The sequence below is a fragment of the Urocitellus parryii genome, chromosome 6 (genome assembly GCF_045843805.1).
Source record: "Urocitellus parryii isolate mUroPar1 chromosome 6, mUroPar1.hap1, whole genome shotgun sequence".
NCBI classification, from domain to species: domain Eukaryota; kingdom Metazoa; phylum Chordata; class Mammalia; order Rodentia; family Sciuridae; genus Urocitellus; species Urocitellus parryii.
In genome coordinates, this window is record NC_135536.1 from 129595668 (window position 1) to 129610380 (window position 14713).

The window sequence follows — 14713 nt, forward strand, 5'->3', positions numbered from 1 at the left end:
TGTGTTCCTTTTTTTTTTTTTAATATTTTTAGTTGTAGATGGATACAATACCTTTATTTTTTATTTATTTTGTATGTGGTGCTGAGGATAGAACTCAGTGCCTCACACATGCTAGGCAAGCCCTCTACCACAGAGCCACCACCCCAGCATCTCTCCCTTTTATTTTAAATGTTTTTACTCTAATGTCTTAATTTAATTTAACATAATTTCTTAATAGGATATTAAGCTGTGAGGAAACCTGGTGGTTTTGCAAGCCAAACTGCCCATTTTACAGGTGAAGTGCAGAGAGGGCAGAGAGGGAAGCAAGTTGCTGTGGGGCTCCCAGTGGGAGTGGTGCAGGACTCCCAACCCCTGGCCAGTCCACTTTCTTTTGCTTTGTGCCTCCAATCAAGGATGAGCTTGAAGTTCCAACTCTGTCCACATCATCGATAAACTGATCTGTAAGAATCTATAACCAGGTCACAGGCAAACATACAGCCAACAGAGCATGTTTTGCTTTCTGTAATCTCTGGTCACCTGGATCATATTATTCATCTCTATGAAGTCATCTACTTGTCTAAAATTGCATAAACTGGCAAGTCTGTATGATCCTTGTCTTTCCAGTCTCAACACAACACCTAGCTGGAAGCTGCTAAGTGGGCAAAAAGTACTGGTTAAAATGAGCCTACCTCCTTGGTCTTGGTCTCCTCCTCTGTAAAAATAGGTACATTTATGCCCTAACTTAGCAGGGCTATTGACAAGATTAAATAGGATCACACATATCATAATTCCTCACGTAAATCTTGGGGAAATGAGCAGTCATACTTTTTTAAAAGAATGATGAAGCTGTAAGCAAACACTGCCATCCCCACCAGGAAATATGCCAAGGGCAGCCGGTAGCCTGCTCTCCCGATCCTCCTCTCCCGGCCATAATAGCCATAGAAGAGAACTGAGTACTGGAGGTAGCCCTGCAAAGAAAATACTCTGTGTCATTTCTGATTCCCAGGTCTCAGAATAGTGCCTTACTCAAGGCAAGAGTGTGGCAAGCATCAACCTTACCCCCAGGGACCAGACGGTATCCAGGTCTTGGGCAGATGCAACATGCTCCAGGGGGATGCTCTTGCTGGCTGTGCTTCCAAAGGGCTGGCCTGCGATCAGCTGGTGAGAGAGGAAGAGATGTCATGTGGTCCTCCAGGTGAGGGGACCAGAGAAAAGGGTGGGGGATGGATTCCCATGAATCTGTAGAGGTGTCACATGTAAGAGCTCTTATGGGGCTGGTTTTTTTTTTGCTTTATTCACATGAATGGAAAGTTAATCATGGGTGATTAGTTTTTTCTTTGGCTGTTTTCTTTGTGCACCTGCTGGGTGCACTCTCTCTGGACTAGATATAGTATTTGTGGGTGGATCAGTGAGGTCCCTGGGATTTTGAGACTGCATGGGAAATGAATGGCCCCATTTACTTTAATAGGATGAAATTTAGTTGAATAATGTGCTTTATTTTAACAGGTTGGCAAACTGGCAGCCTGTCACTTCTTTTGTGGAGCCTGAGAGCTAAAAATGGTTTTTGCATTTTTGAGTGGTTAGGGAAAAATCAGAAGAAAAATAATATCTTGGGATAAATTAAAATTATATAAAATTCAACTTTCAGTTGGCATAAATAAAGTTTTTATGGGATCACAGCCACATTAATTATTTTATGTGCTATCTATGGCTGCTTTTGCTCTCCTGGTAGATTTGAGAAGTTGTGACGGAGACTAAATGGCCAACAAGGCCTGAAATGCTTAACTGTATTGTCCTTTATAGAAAAGATTTGCCATACATGAATTATCCTTCCCACAACAGTAATAAGAGAGGTCATTTTATACTATTGTAACATTCCCCTTTTAAACAATGGTACTGTTTTCTCTTCTGAAATAGTTCTTACCTCTGGGACGACAATAAAAGCACCTGTCATTATTGTGAGCACAATATTAATTCCAAATAACCATCTCAAGAATATGAAATAGGAGGCCACACCTGATCCAAAATGACCTAGAGAAAGATAAGACAATATAGTCCTTTTATGCTCAATCCTCACGGTGCAAGAAATCTTCATAAAGCAACATTAACTTTTCCTGTTATCCTCAGGGTATAGAGTAAAAAAAAAATGCTATACTTGCACATAAGAACATTCCTCCAAATGGTTACTTAGATGGGTCAAGATGAACATGAATAGTTTTATATTAAGAAAAAAATCCTTAGTTTACCAAAAATAATAATTTCCCTAATGACATATTCATCTAAAATGCCCTATCAAATTTACAATAACAAATGTATGTTAAAAAGTGTGAGCATCTTTTGAGAATTTGATAAATTTGAGGTCCTTTGGAGAATTCCAAGTATTTTTCTGAGGGTCCTTTTGGCTAAATTTTAAAATAAAAACCAATTTGTTAGATGTTTACAATTGGGAAAACCAAGTGAAAGATTCATGGGAATTCTTTGAAAATTTCATTTTACAAATCTGTAAAAGTTCTTTGCAAATACATCTCACTTTAAATTTAAAAAGTAAGAAATTGCTTGATTCCATTTAAACATTAAAAATATTTTTCCACTTTTTAAAGCTAACTTTAGATTTATTTTTATTTTTTAAAAATATTTATTTCTTAGTTGTAGTTGAACACAACACCTTTATTTATTTATTTATTTATTTTTATGTGGTGCTGAGGATCAAACCCAGGCCTCACCCATTCTAGGTGAGCACTCTACCGCTGAGCTAAAACCCCAGCCCTAGATTTATATATATACATATATGTATGTATATATATATATATATATATATATATATATTAAACATTTCTTTTTAAAAATATTTTTAATTCAATTTTAAAGTAAAGGAATTAAACTTACTGTTTAAAACAATTGAATCAATTATTCCAGCAATATTTATGTAGTAATTTAGATTATAATAATTATCATATGCTAAAGGTCTGTATTTCTGCTTCTGATTTTTTTTTCTTATTACTTTGATTTGTCATTAAATTTCTGCACTACGCTATACTCTTTGGATTGTTTAGCTTTTTAATGTATTTTTAAGATTTTGGTCACAAAACTTCATTTGTATTTTTCCTTCAAATTTTTGTTTAATTGATCTCTTCAATGTTTTTCTTCCTTATAAGTTTTGTGATTATTTTGTCAAATACGTAAAGCAATACATTGAGACTTTTACTAGAATTGCATTAAACTTGTAAATTAATGTTAGAACTCATAATCTCCCCAATATTAAATCTTCTTATATCTCCTTATAGAACTTTTATATTTTATAGTCCAATATTACAGTTTCCTTTATTTCAGAATTATTACCAACTTTATTGATAGAAGTCTATGTGTGTTGTGTTATTATGTGTGTGTGTGTTTAAATGTGATTTTATTTACTTTTTTAGCATATTTTCTAAACACAACTATTTCTATGAAAATGTGATTTTGTGTGTGTGTGTGTGTGTGTTTTGCAGTTCCTTACATTACCATCTTATTTATCCTCAGAGTTTTTCACTTCATCTTTGGTGGTTTGATGTGTCTGATTCAATGAACTGGGAGAGAACAAACAGAGCTATCTTGGAATGTAGCAAAGAAGCATGGGGATTATTCCTGTCTTGCTGGGGACAGACCAGGTCTTCTTGCTTTGCCCTGCTATGCAAGTCTCCCCAGCTACACACTGTGGGGACTGGCACACACCAGACTATTCCCAGGCTGTGGATTGATGACTGATCCTGCATCCCTGACCCCTTTTCCAGGTGCGATTACTTACTTTCAATTTTCTTTATCCTCATTTCCCAGGGAATGAAGATGACCACAAAGTTACAGGCAAGACGAGCAAATTTCCTCCAGAGCTAAAAAGGAGACGACAGGATTAGAGAACTTCCTGTAGCACTAGGGTCCTAGCTGGAGGAGGGACTCCCAGACATACCCTTTGGTACATTTAATGATGGCTTCATAGGCCATTAAGCAGCTCTAGGACCAAAGTAGCACTCTTGTCTTTCTCTGTGCTTCTGACCAGATGAGTGGACAACTGCTCTGGGCTCTAAGCTGTGGTGTCTGCGTTGAGATGCATACTCTTTAAGGATGTAGCTCCTCTTGTTTATAGCATTCCTGATGCAGGGATGAATGTCAGACTTCCAATGATGTCTAAAGGCACCACTTGAACCTGCCATGGACCTAAGGTAGCTCTGGGAGTGGGGACCAGAAATCCATACAGCTAACACAATCACCAAGTGACCACACCTGTATTCTGTTTAAGGCCCAAGAATTTAGAGCCTACTGTGAAAATGAGCCACACCCAATATGTGTTTTGTATCTTGAGCAGGGTTAGTTTCCCAGGTTGAAGTTGTCAGGAATAAGGTCTAGAAATTTATCTTGTGGATTTAAAATGCAATTGTTAAAAGTTTGGAAAAAAAATTTTTTTTTTCAAAGAAGAATGAAGCAAAATGTGTCCTGACACTGGCTGTGCTCTTGGACAAAGTTGGCAGGTTGTGCATTTTAACACACAAACAATCTTGGTTTGTGTTGGAAGCAAATGATATCATTGCACAAAGAAGGGTTACAAATGTGATTACCACATTCTGAACTGTAAGACAGCACACGGTCCTGATACAGACATGTATGATAATGTCATTCTGGATGTGTCTGCTAAGGCCAGACGGCTGCTTGGAAATGAAAATCTGAATTTTATCAGAAGCTGGAATTGTTCATCTTCTGCTCATGATTCCAGAGCCAACTCAAATAGGGCCACTCCCATGAAGCTGTCACACAGATTTTTCTGTAGCCAAAAATAAATTTGTCCTGTCTATAAACTCCCTAGTCTGTCTTATAACATTCATCATGCCCTACCTTGCATTACCTGTATTTGGTTCGTATGGTTTATCTCCTCAAGCGCAAAGAACAAAATCAGAAAACAAAAGGTTTTCTGATCTCTGTCCCCAATAGTGTTCAGAGTCACGGGCTCTCAGACATCTTTTAGCAAGAAGTTTGGGGTTAGAAAGTGTTTGGGTCTGTGTCCTGCTTTAAAATATAAAGTCTAGCCAGGTGCATGCCTGTAATCTTAGTGGTTCATGAGGCTGAGGCAGGAGGACTTCAGTTTTGAAGCCAGCCTAAACAAAAACGAGATGCTAAGCAACTGAGTCCCTGTCTTTAAATAAAATACAAAATAAGGCTAGGGACATGGGTCAGTGGTAGAGTGCTCCGAGTTCAATCACTGGTACCCCCACCCCAACATTTGGTCTAGGAAACAGGCGTGGCAAGCCAGAGACCTGAGTTCTAGCTCCACTTCCTCATCTCTCTTACTCTGTGCTGCTGGGGAAGTCATTCTCTTTCTTTGGGATGCTGCTGGCTCATTTGTATAAGGAGCAGTAGAAATCAATCAGTGGCTTTGCTTATGATATTGCTTGAGAATTTCAGTACATGAAACCTGCAAAAGCAGGACAGCTTTAAATGTAAATTTATGATCATCTTTAATTTAAATTTTATTAAGAATATGTTGTTTCAGAGAATTTAGTGAGAGTATATTTATCAAATTTTCTGTTAAAATAAACTTTTTAAAAATACGATACTCAACATTGATGCATATGAGACCAATAAATTATTGCATTGTGTGAGACAATGCTTATGAAAAAGACTCTTGGAAAATAATTTTTTAATATTTACCAAGAGCCAAAAAAAAGGGATTATAGTCTTTTCTACAGGCATCCCTTAAGAAAAAAAATTTAAAAAGAGGAAAAACTATATGCAAAGATTGTCTTTGCAGAGTTATTAATAATAATGAAAAGTAGAACCAATTTAAATATCTACTAGCAGGCAAATGATTAATTAAACTAATATACACTTATCTGATAGAATATTAAACAGTCATTAAAAACGGTTAAGTCTAAAAAGGACCATAAGCAATATAGGTAAACTTTAAGTATTAAGTGGAAAAAGTAGCAAAACAAAAATGTGTGTAAGTTACAATTACTCTGAGGTGAAAAGGACATATTTATGCAATGATTGACATATGAGATTTTTAAAAATATACTATATTAGGGGTGGGGGCCATGGAAGTGATTTTTTGTTTGTTTTCTAAAAAGATATATGAAATATCTTTATAAACATATTATTTTTAAGGTATACTAAAGTTTAGTTTAAATAATTGCTTGAGACTGCTTGGGGAAAATAACAATCAAAACCCTTCACACTATATTATAAAGTGAGAGCTGGAATATGCCTCTCTCATTTCGAGGGATTCAGTGATACAACTGTACACAGTGACACAGCAAACAATACCTACCTGTGTGGATGGGGTTAGGTCAGAATGGACACTAGATTATTCTCACAGGGAAGTCATCTTTTCCTGATGATCTTAGCTTATCGGGGTCACACAATTAGTAAGGGATGACATCTGGGACTAAAATCGAATTTGGGGGAATTCAGATTTTCTGGCTCATCATCCTGCCCTACACAACCTATGTCCAATGGCAAGTGCAGCTTCCTAGCCCTGGAGACCCCAGGAAGGGATGGCTGTGCCCATGTGCCTGTGCTTTACCTCTGCACCTGCTGCTTGGTAGCCTCGGGTCCTGGTCAGCCTCCCTTCAAATTTCAGCACAATCTCCTTTGCTCGTCTGAGAAAAGGGAAATGAGAGTGAACACAATTTTATCACCCAGTTTTTGAAAAATATGTGAAGATGTAATAGAAATGGATACCAAACCTGCAGGGTAGGATGCTGTGGGAGGGTGGAGTTAAACTAATATTTCATTTCCTGACTTTTGTTAACCAGAAAACTCCTTCCAATTGTTTTTCTTTAGCACTTAAATAGATGAATTAACCTAAAATGATGAATTCATGCCAAAATTAGTTAAATTGAATTTCTTAAAGTCCTTCTCTGATTCAGGAGTTTGGCTGGGAATCACTAGCTTTGGAAATCTGTAGCAGGGTGGAGTATCTTGGCTTCTTCAACCTATCAACCTTTCTCTTTCAGTCAAGTCTTTAGAAGTGATAATCAGACCTGGCTTCAGAGAATTGGCTTCAAGAAAAGGGTGGTGTTTGGTTAACGAGAGGAAAATGTTGTGTTTAGATAGCCAGGAGCAACCTGAATCATTCCAATCAAACTATTGACACATTATTGATCATTTTGTTGAGCTGGTGTGATTTCTCAATTTAAATGTTTGAGTCATAAAAATATAATGAATTCCTTGGAATAGCTGCTTAAGTTCACAATTAAATGAGCAAAAGGATTAGAAAATAAATGTTAGTCAAAGCAACTTAGATAGATATATGTGACTCCAATGCAGAGATCCTCCTTATCTGGCTGTCAAATACCCTTTGCTTAATTGCACTCAGTGATAAAGAACTTAGTTCTTCAGAATCAGCCAGTTTGCCAGTTTGACAAGTTTACTCATTGGGGTGTTCTTTTGTGTGTCTTCCAACAACCTCCCAGTAACACCCACCAGTTGTGAGTCTTCCCTTAGGAGACAAATGCAACTAGACAGCTCCCTTTTCCATATCCAAGGTGACTCTCCAAAACATGACCTAATCTGAGTACTGGGTTTTGGCGTCTGCCTTCTCAATGCAATGTCCTCATTATCATAGCTGATCCAAGGGACTGGCTTCATTCTGGTCAAAATAAGAAGAGCAGATAAGGGTGAGGTTGATGTCCTACTCCACACCAGGACCATATTGGGGGTCATCTTCAATACAGTTGCATGCTAAATACATCTAGAAGATGAGAACCCATCCAAGTTAAATAATAATTTATTTTGTGTATTTACTTATGATGTTTTTCCTGCAAACATTTTCTGTATACTTGTTTTGGATTAAGTGCAGTAGAATACATGTATAAAGCATAGTCAATGTCCTGGAAGAGTGTGTCACTTAGAAAGGATTAAAGATCTAACTATACAAAGAGTGGAATAGCATGTGCTCTTTCCGGGGGGGTGATCAGGTGCAGAGGTGGCAAGGAGGGGTGGATCTGACCTAGGCTGGGTCATAGAACTATGTTGATCCCAGCCATCTGACCACTCAGTTCCCTTCAGGGGAAACAGGAGTATGCCATGTCCTCTGAGAAAGTGGCTTTTTATCTGTGTTAGATGATACACCCTTAATTCTCACACAGTCAGGGATCAGTGCTTTCTGTAGCTTCCACTCAAGTGCCTCGATAAGCCTCAGCAGGTCCCATTAGTGAGGTGTTGCTCCAGTAGCTTCTTAAGGTGATGGAAAAGAGATGTGTGTGGCAGGGGATGAGAGATGGAAGTGCTCAGAGGGCAAGCTGCCTTACCTTTGGCTGATGCATGGCTGGCATTAGCCTGCTTGGAGTCTTGCTGAGTCATGCAGCCAAGCATCATGGTGGAAGTCCTGGTTTTATCTTTTGTTTCTGAAGTGCCTTGACAATAAAGCAATACTTTTCTCTGTTCTGGCCTTAAGGTTAAAAAAGCTTAGTTTCCTATTATATAGGTAACAATTAGTCATCATTTCTAAATGATTTTTTTTAAGTTGTAGTGAAACATATGCTCTTTTTATTTTTTAAATTAATTTCTCCAATGATCACTTTGATAAAATTCCTGTGTTTCAATATCATGGAACCCTGGACTTGATGTCAGAAGAAAATCTTGTTTAAAGCTTAATTCTTGCACTCAGAAGCCATGCATAGGTTAATTGGTCTTTTAACATCTCTGAGTGTCAATCTTCTGAGCTGAAAAGTGAACATAGGGCTATCTTTACCTCCAAGAGTAGAAATGATGAGAGCTGATAAAGGAGAATTAATTGGAACCTTCTGAGGGTGCAAACTATGGATGACTAGTTAACTTTTGCAGCCACCTGAGGGGCAGGTTAGTCCAACTGGAAGAACAGTGCGTTGAATGGAATCCTAAGGAAAGAGTGATTTACTTGATGGGAAAGTGTAAGCTCTTTAGATGGTAGGTATGGAGAGAAAGGAATGTCTGGTTGGCATCTAGAAAATGGCATTAAAGAGCAAGGTGTGACAGTGGTTCTGTCCACACAGTGGTTGCCTGATGGCCAGGGTGGTGACTGCTTTGCTACAAGGGTGCTCTGCTAGTTCACAGTAGCTCATTGGCATAGGTGATGGAGGCCATCCTACTAGTTCCCCTTGCTGGGATCCCTGGCATCAGCATAAGCAGTCATCAGTCACTCTTGCTGCCTGCCCGATACAGTGCAATTCCTTCAAGGGACTGCTGTCCCGTGGTCTCAAACTTGAGTTTGTGCAAGAATCAACTTGAATGCATGTTTAGAATACCAGGGAAGGTAGAGGTGTAGCTCAGTTGAGCATTGACTATCCTGTGAGAAGCTCTAGTTCTGAGTGAAAGCTCTAGTTCTAGCATTGGAAGATGAAGGGAGAAGAGGAAGTGGAGAAGGAAAGGAGAAAGGAGAAGAACAAGAGAAAGAGGAGTCAGAGGAGGTGGCTGCCAAAACGGAGGGCCTTCCCCCACAGTTTGGTTCAACAGGTCTGAGGGCAGCCAGGGTCTTTGAGTTTTAAATAGCACTCTGAGAATTTAGCAGTTGACATTTTTGGGATTATTTCTTCGGGCTATTCCTTGTTAACACTTCAACTTTACTGATGTTTGGAGAGACCAAGAAAAGTTTCCAATATCCAATGACTAGAGATTGACAGATAGTATTTGAATTCAGGAAATCTGTCTTTGAATCCTTAGCACTTAACTATTATACAGACACACTTTGTAAAACGACTCTTAAGTATGATAATATGGCTTCCCATGGAGATTATTTCCCCTCTAGGGGAAGTAATAGCAAGGAAACTAAAATGAACATCTCTTTTCATTCTGACTTGTACCTGTCTCCTATAAGTTTGGAGACAATATTAAAACCTACTGTTGGAGTAGAGGTAGAAGACCAAAAACTTTCCACCAACACACACACAAATGACACATATATATACCCCATATAGACACCCTTCCCCCCAACACATACCCTGGCTACATGGACCAGGCAGACCCCTCAGACACCTCTGTGATTTCTCTGGGTCAGGTCAAGAGCCACCAGGGCACCTTTCTCATGGGGATCTGTCTCCTTGTTTCCATGGGCAGGGACTGGAGGCTTACTGGAAAGTATATTTACAGTAACTAGTAACTGCTGTTGAGGACCTTACCTCAGTGCTTTTAGCTTTTGTCCCATGGTCCAGGGCCTGCAGCGAATATTTGCCATGAGATCTTTCTGGAACTGTATATTCTGGAAGATTTGTTCCGGATCATTGCTGTCCCCTGTTTCATCAGCATTAAAGCTGTCATCCAAGTTACTGAATGGATCAGGGCATTAAGGAGGAAATCTGATTAGTAGAATTGCTTCCAGTGAAGATCATCTTTCCTGGGGAAAGTTCAGCATCTGACTGCCCCAGGGTTAACTGTATGAAGTGTGTGTGTAAGGATCCATGAAGGTGGAGAGAGAATTTGGCAGTGTTAGCAGCCCACTTAAACACATTTCTTAGATTCTATTACTTCTGAGGTCAGTGAAAGAGAAAAATTTCTCAGGATGAAATATAATATTGGAAAAAATAGAAGGGAGACCAATGGAGGAGAGGAAGATAATAGGGTAGAGAAGAGGGGAGGGAAAGAGGAGGTACTGGGGAATAAGCTTGATCAAATTATTTTATGTGCATGTAGAAATATGTCATAATAAATCTCACTATTATGTATAATTATAATGAGGATAAAAACCATCAGAAGACACAAAAGGAAGCAAGAGGAGACTTATTTATATGATGCAATTCCCGAATAGCAGCAATTTTGGTAGACAAAACAATTTTTTAATAGGATCATTGAAATAATTTTGGAGATTTCTCCTTAGCTCTCAATTCTGCAGATGAAATATATAAATGTCAAACTTCAGTCACCCAAAGACCCTTCTCTGCCCTTCCACTTTGATTCATTTTAAACCTGAGATAACAGAGGCAGCAGTTTCCATGAACAAGAAATTAGCTAAATGAGTGTATATGAGCAAAACATGTCAGGGAAATGGTTATTCTCTAGAAGAACAATATTTGATGTGTAGTGAGGTTCATTTCCAGTAATAATTGATATGCTAATCCTAATGCAATCTTTTCAGGAGATGAAGATTCTTCTGTAGCTGTTAGAAAATGTTTTCTTTATTATTTTCATTCATATTGTTTCTGCTTACTCAATAGAGAATTTCCTCCAATTTCTCTAAAGTAAGTGGAGGTCATAATACTTAACAAAATATTCATTATAAATATTTAACAAACTCAAATAGCACTTCCACCCACTTCTAACTATTCAGACGCCTTTTCCAAGAAACACCTTATTTATTGAGACAGATGTATTATCTGCTTTCTCTCAACGTTGCTGATTGAGTAAACAGAGAACAAAGACAAAGCACATTTATGGAACTGGCAGCAATAAAGCCAGTCTGGGATACAGGTTTTGGGAGTCTGATCCCCTCATCGAGAACCAGCAGCTTAGAACCATCTCTCCCTGTTTCCTTGGCTCATGTTGCCATCTTAGTTGTATGAAACCTGTAGAAATAAGTTTCTGAGTTTGTTTTGAAGAACCAAGCACAACCGAGAGAGATGTTGTCCCTGTCTTAGGTGACACAAACATGCATCCCTTTCTCACACACCTGCCTCTTCTGCCCAGGTGATGAAGGGGACCTACTCACCTGAGCAGCAGGGACTCCTGGTAGAGGTAGTGCTGGCTGGCATTTCTCCTGATGCTTCTGTAGCGCTGGGATGCCCTTGAGGCTTTCATGGGAACCGACCTGCTGCCTGTGATCCCTGATGTCAGCCAGGGAGCTAGGAAGCTGGCAGGCAAGGGTCTGTTGCAACTGGAGGTTTCTAAACAGGAACTGCAGAGTTGCTCTGTCCTCCCCTTCTCAGGAGCAGGATTGCCTGCCTGCAACTGGCGCTGGGAGCAGGGGAGAAGCCAGAGGCTGATCATGCATATATAATGTTAAGGTGGCCGGAGAAGCACTGATTGGCTGGAGTCTGGGCAGCCCAAGGTGGGAAGCTTGGCCAGGTGATCTAGGGATGACTTGCACTCCCCATGGAACCCAGCCATAGCCCCTTGTACTCAAGGTTTTATGGTTTGCAAAACACTCTACATCTATTACCTTGGCTGGCGTTCATTAAACACTTAAGGAATACGACAGACAGGGCTTAATTTCTCCATCTTTACCTCTCAAGAAAAAGGCTTAGAGACAGCAAGGATCATGCCCATGTTCACATAGTAGAGTCCAGGAGAGGTATCATCATGGCTTGGTTTTAATTTTTCCTTTTTGACTTTTTTCTTTTCTGTTTCATTCTATACACTCTCCCCACCGCCACACTATTTGAAAGTACATTGCAGAAATAATGATATGGCCACCCCAAATACTTGAGCATGGTGTTAACAATAATCAAATTAATATATCATCATGTTTTTATGTTTATCAAGTGCTTTTAGCTTTTGTCCCACGGTCCAGGGCCTGCAGTGAATATTGGCCATGAGATCTTTTTAGAACTGTATATTCTGGAAGATTTGTCCCAAATACCTGAGCATGGTGTTAAAAATAACCAAATTAATATTTCATCATGTTTTTATGTTTATCAAGTGGGGTCACATTCACGAGCATGATGACCCTCTGAGACTGAGTCTAAGGGAAATGAAGGAATTTCCTAGTTTCATGGTAAGAAAGAATATGAGAGAGATTAGAGATCCTGTAAAACAGGATGCCTAGCCCATGCTCATCCTTGGGGCAAACGTCAGTAGGACCACTTTCCTTTCCCAGCCACAGGCAGAATGGCCCCCTGTTCCATTGTCACTTTTGGCTTCCCCTCTTAGCCATGCACTAAGATTCTCAGTCAAAGACTTTACCCCAAGTCCAAGACCTGACTGTGATTTCACAATATCAATCTCTATTTGCTAGTTACCATAAGAAGTGGCTTGTTTGTAGTAAAGTTAATTGTAGATTTGTACCAACTGAGTGGGAAGTGCAAGAATGAGAACAGAAATGTCTTAATGCATACACAGTATGCACTAAGAACTCAACAAAGGGGCGAATTTTTAAATTACTGAGCTATTTACCAGACAACAGAGCAGAGAGCAAGTCCATCAGCAACTTCAGGTGTGGGGAGAGACTCCATTTATTCTATCCTCCATTACTTGATTAACAACTCATTAGATAGTGTTGTAGGGGACAGATGAAGCAGAGCACTGAAGATAGCAGGAAACAGTTTTATTTTACTGCAGTCAGGTTCAGAGGGTACCGTTTTGTTGTAATCAATTAATCCCCTGAACCCTGAGTTCAGGTAGTTTCAGAACTTTATACCCAGCGTGTAAGGGGAGGGGCTCAGAAGTTAATAGTCTGCAGAATTTCACATGAAAGCAGCCTTTTCTTTTAGTGTTCTGGGCAAGTTAACCCTTCAAGGACAGTGCCTGAGAAGGAGAGAGCTTCTTCTCCCCTTTCTTTCCTCCCCTGCCAGCTGTTACTAGGGAGCCCAACTGGTAACTTTTCTTATCTTAGAAATGTAGACATCTCCGTGAAGCTCCGTCTCAGGCCAGAGGCCTTGTTAAAAGATCTGTCTTTTTTTTTTTTTTAAAAATCACATTTTGCATTTGCAAACACACTTTTCCAAACTACAATACTGGATAAATGTTTGTGAAAAACTAAGGAAAGGGGAGTTCAGCATCTGGAGTGCAGATCTCTTCCAGGTCAGTGGCCAAGTAAAATACAGCAATAGGAAAATAGGAAGTTTAACTACATTGAACTCTTTTTGTAGAGACTCTTGCTGATAGTTCTAAAATCAATTAAGGTGAAGATTTCTGGAGAAGCTTAATTAAGTTTTTCTGTGGAGGAGGGGGTGCCACTACAATAGCTCTTATTATCTGTTACATGAGCCAGAACCCCAGCCCAGGACCCTGGGGTACAGGGGCTACCAAGCAGGTGTTCAGATCTAGGGCACAGGGCCTGGGAACAAGGCAGAAAGTCATGTGCTGGAGCTGACCTTGACTCAGAAACAGACCTGGGGGTCTTTGAGACCAGGTCATGTGTCAATATGCCTGAGGCAATTTTGCCTGATAATCTACTAAGAACACTGTTATAAAATATGTGCTTATCAAATGGACAAATGGCACTTACAGAAGAATTCTTTCTAGATCTACTGAGTTGTATCAGTTTGTTTTAGAGATCTTTACATATTTACATGGATGATTTCTAAACATTTCAAAGAATTTTAATTCTACTTTTTCTAAGACCCTGACTTAGAAATATTTACTTGAAATATTTTATATTGATCTTATGCATTTAAAGTATTTTGAGCATTTTTGTTTCTTCTTTTCTATATATATATATTTTTTTTCTCATATACATGACAGTAAGAGTGTATTTTGATGTATACATACATGGAGTATAACTTATTCTAATTAGGATTCGATTATTGTGGTTAAACATGATGGGGAATTTCATGGTCATGTATTCATATATGAACATAGAAAAGTTATGTCCAATCATTCTACTTTCTTATTTCCATCTCCCCTCCCTTCCCCTCATTCCCCCCTTTTAAAAAATATTTATTTTTCAGTTGTAGTTGGACACAATACGTTTGTTTTATTTATTTATTTTATGTGGTGCTGAGGATTGAACCCAGGGCCTCACACACACTAGATGAGCGCTCTACCACTGAACCCCAGTCCCAGTCCCCGTTCCCCTTTTTCTAATCCACTGAATTCTATTCTTCCCCACTACCCTTCTTGTTGTGTGTTAGCACGG

The 14713-nt window shown here is 39.1% G+C and overlaps 1 protein-coding gene across 1 annotated transcript in view; it reads right to left on the reverse strand.

Annotated features, from left to right (window-relative positions):
* The window catches only part of Tmc3 (transmembrane channel like 3), a 34645-nt gene extending 22930 nt beyond the window's left edge, over positions 1-11715 (reverse strand). The window contains exons 1-7 of the mRNA XM_026388197.2: positions 11627-11715; positions 10104-10250; positions 6530-6605; positions 3764-3845; positions 1904-2010; positions 1039-1137; positions 805-947 (exon numbers count right to left, since the gene is read on the reverse strand). Coding sequence (XP_026243982.2) covers positions 805-947; positions 1039-1137; positions 1904-2010; positions 3764-3845; positions 6530-6605; positions 10104-10250; positions 11627-11715 — 743 coding nt within the window. The remainder of the gene's footprint in view (positions 1-804; positions 948-1038; positions 1138-1903; positions 2011-3763; positions 3846-6529; positions 6606-10103; positions 10251-11626) is intronic.
* Positions 11716-14713: the final 2998 nt, after the last annotated feature.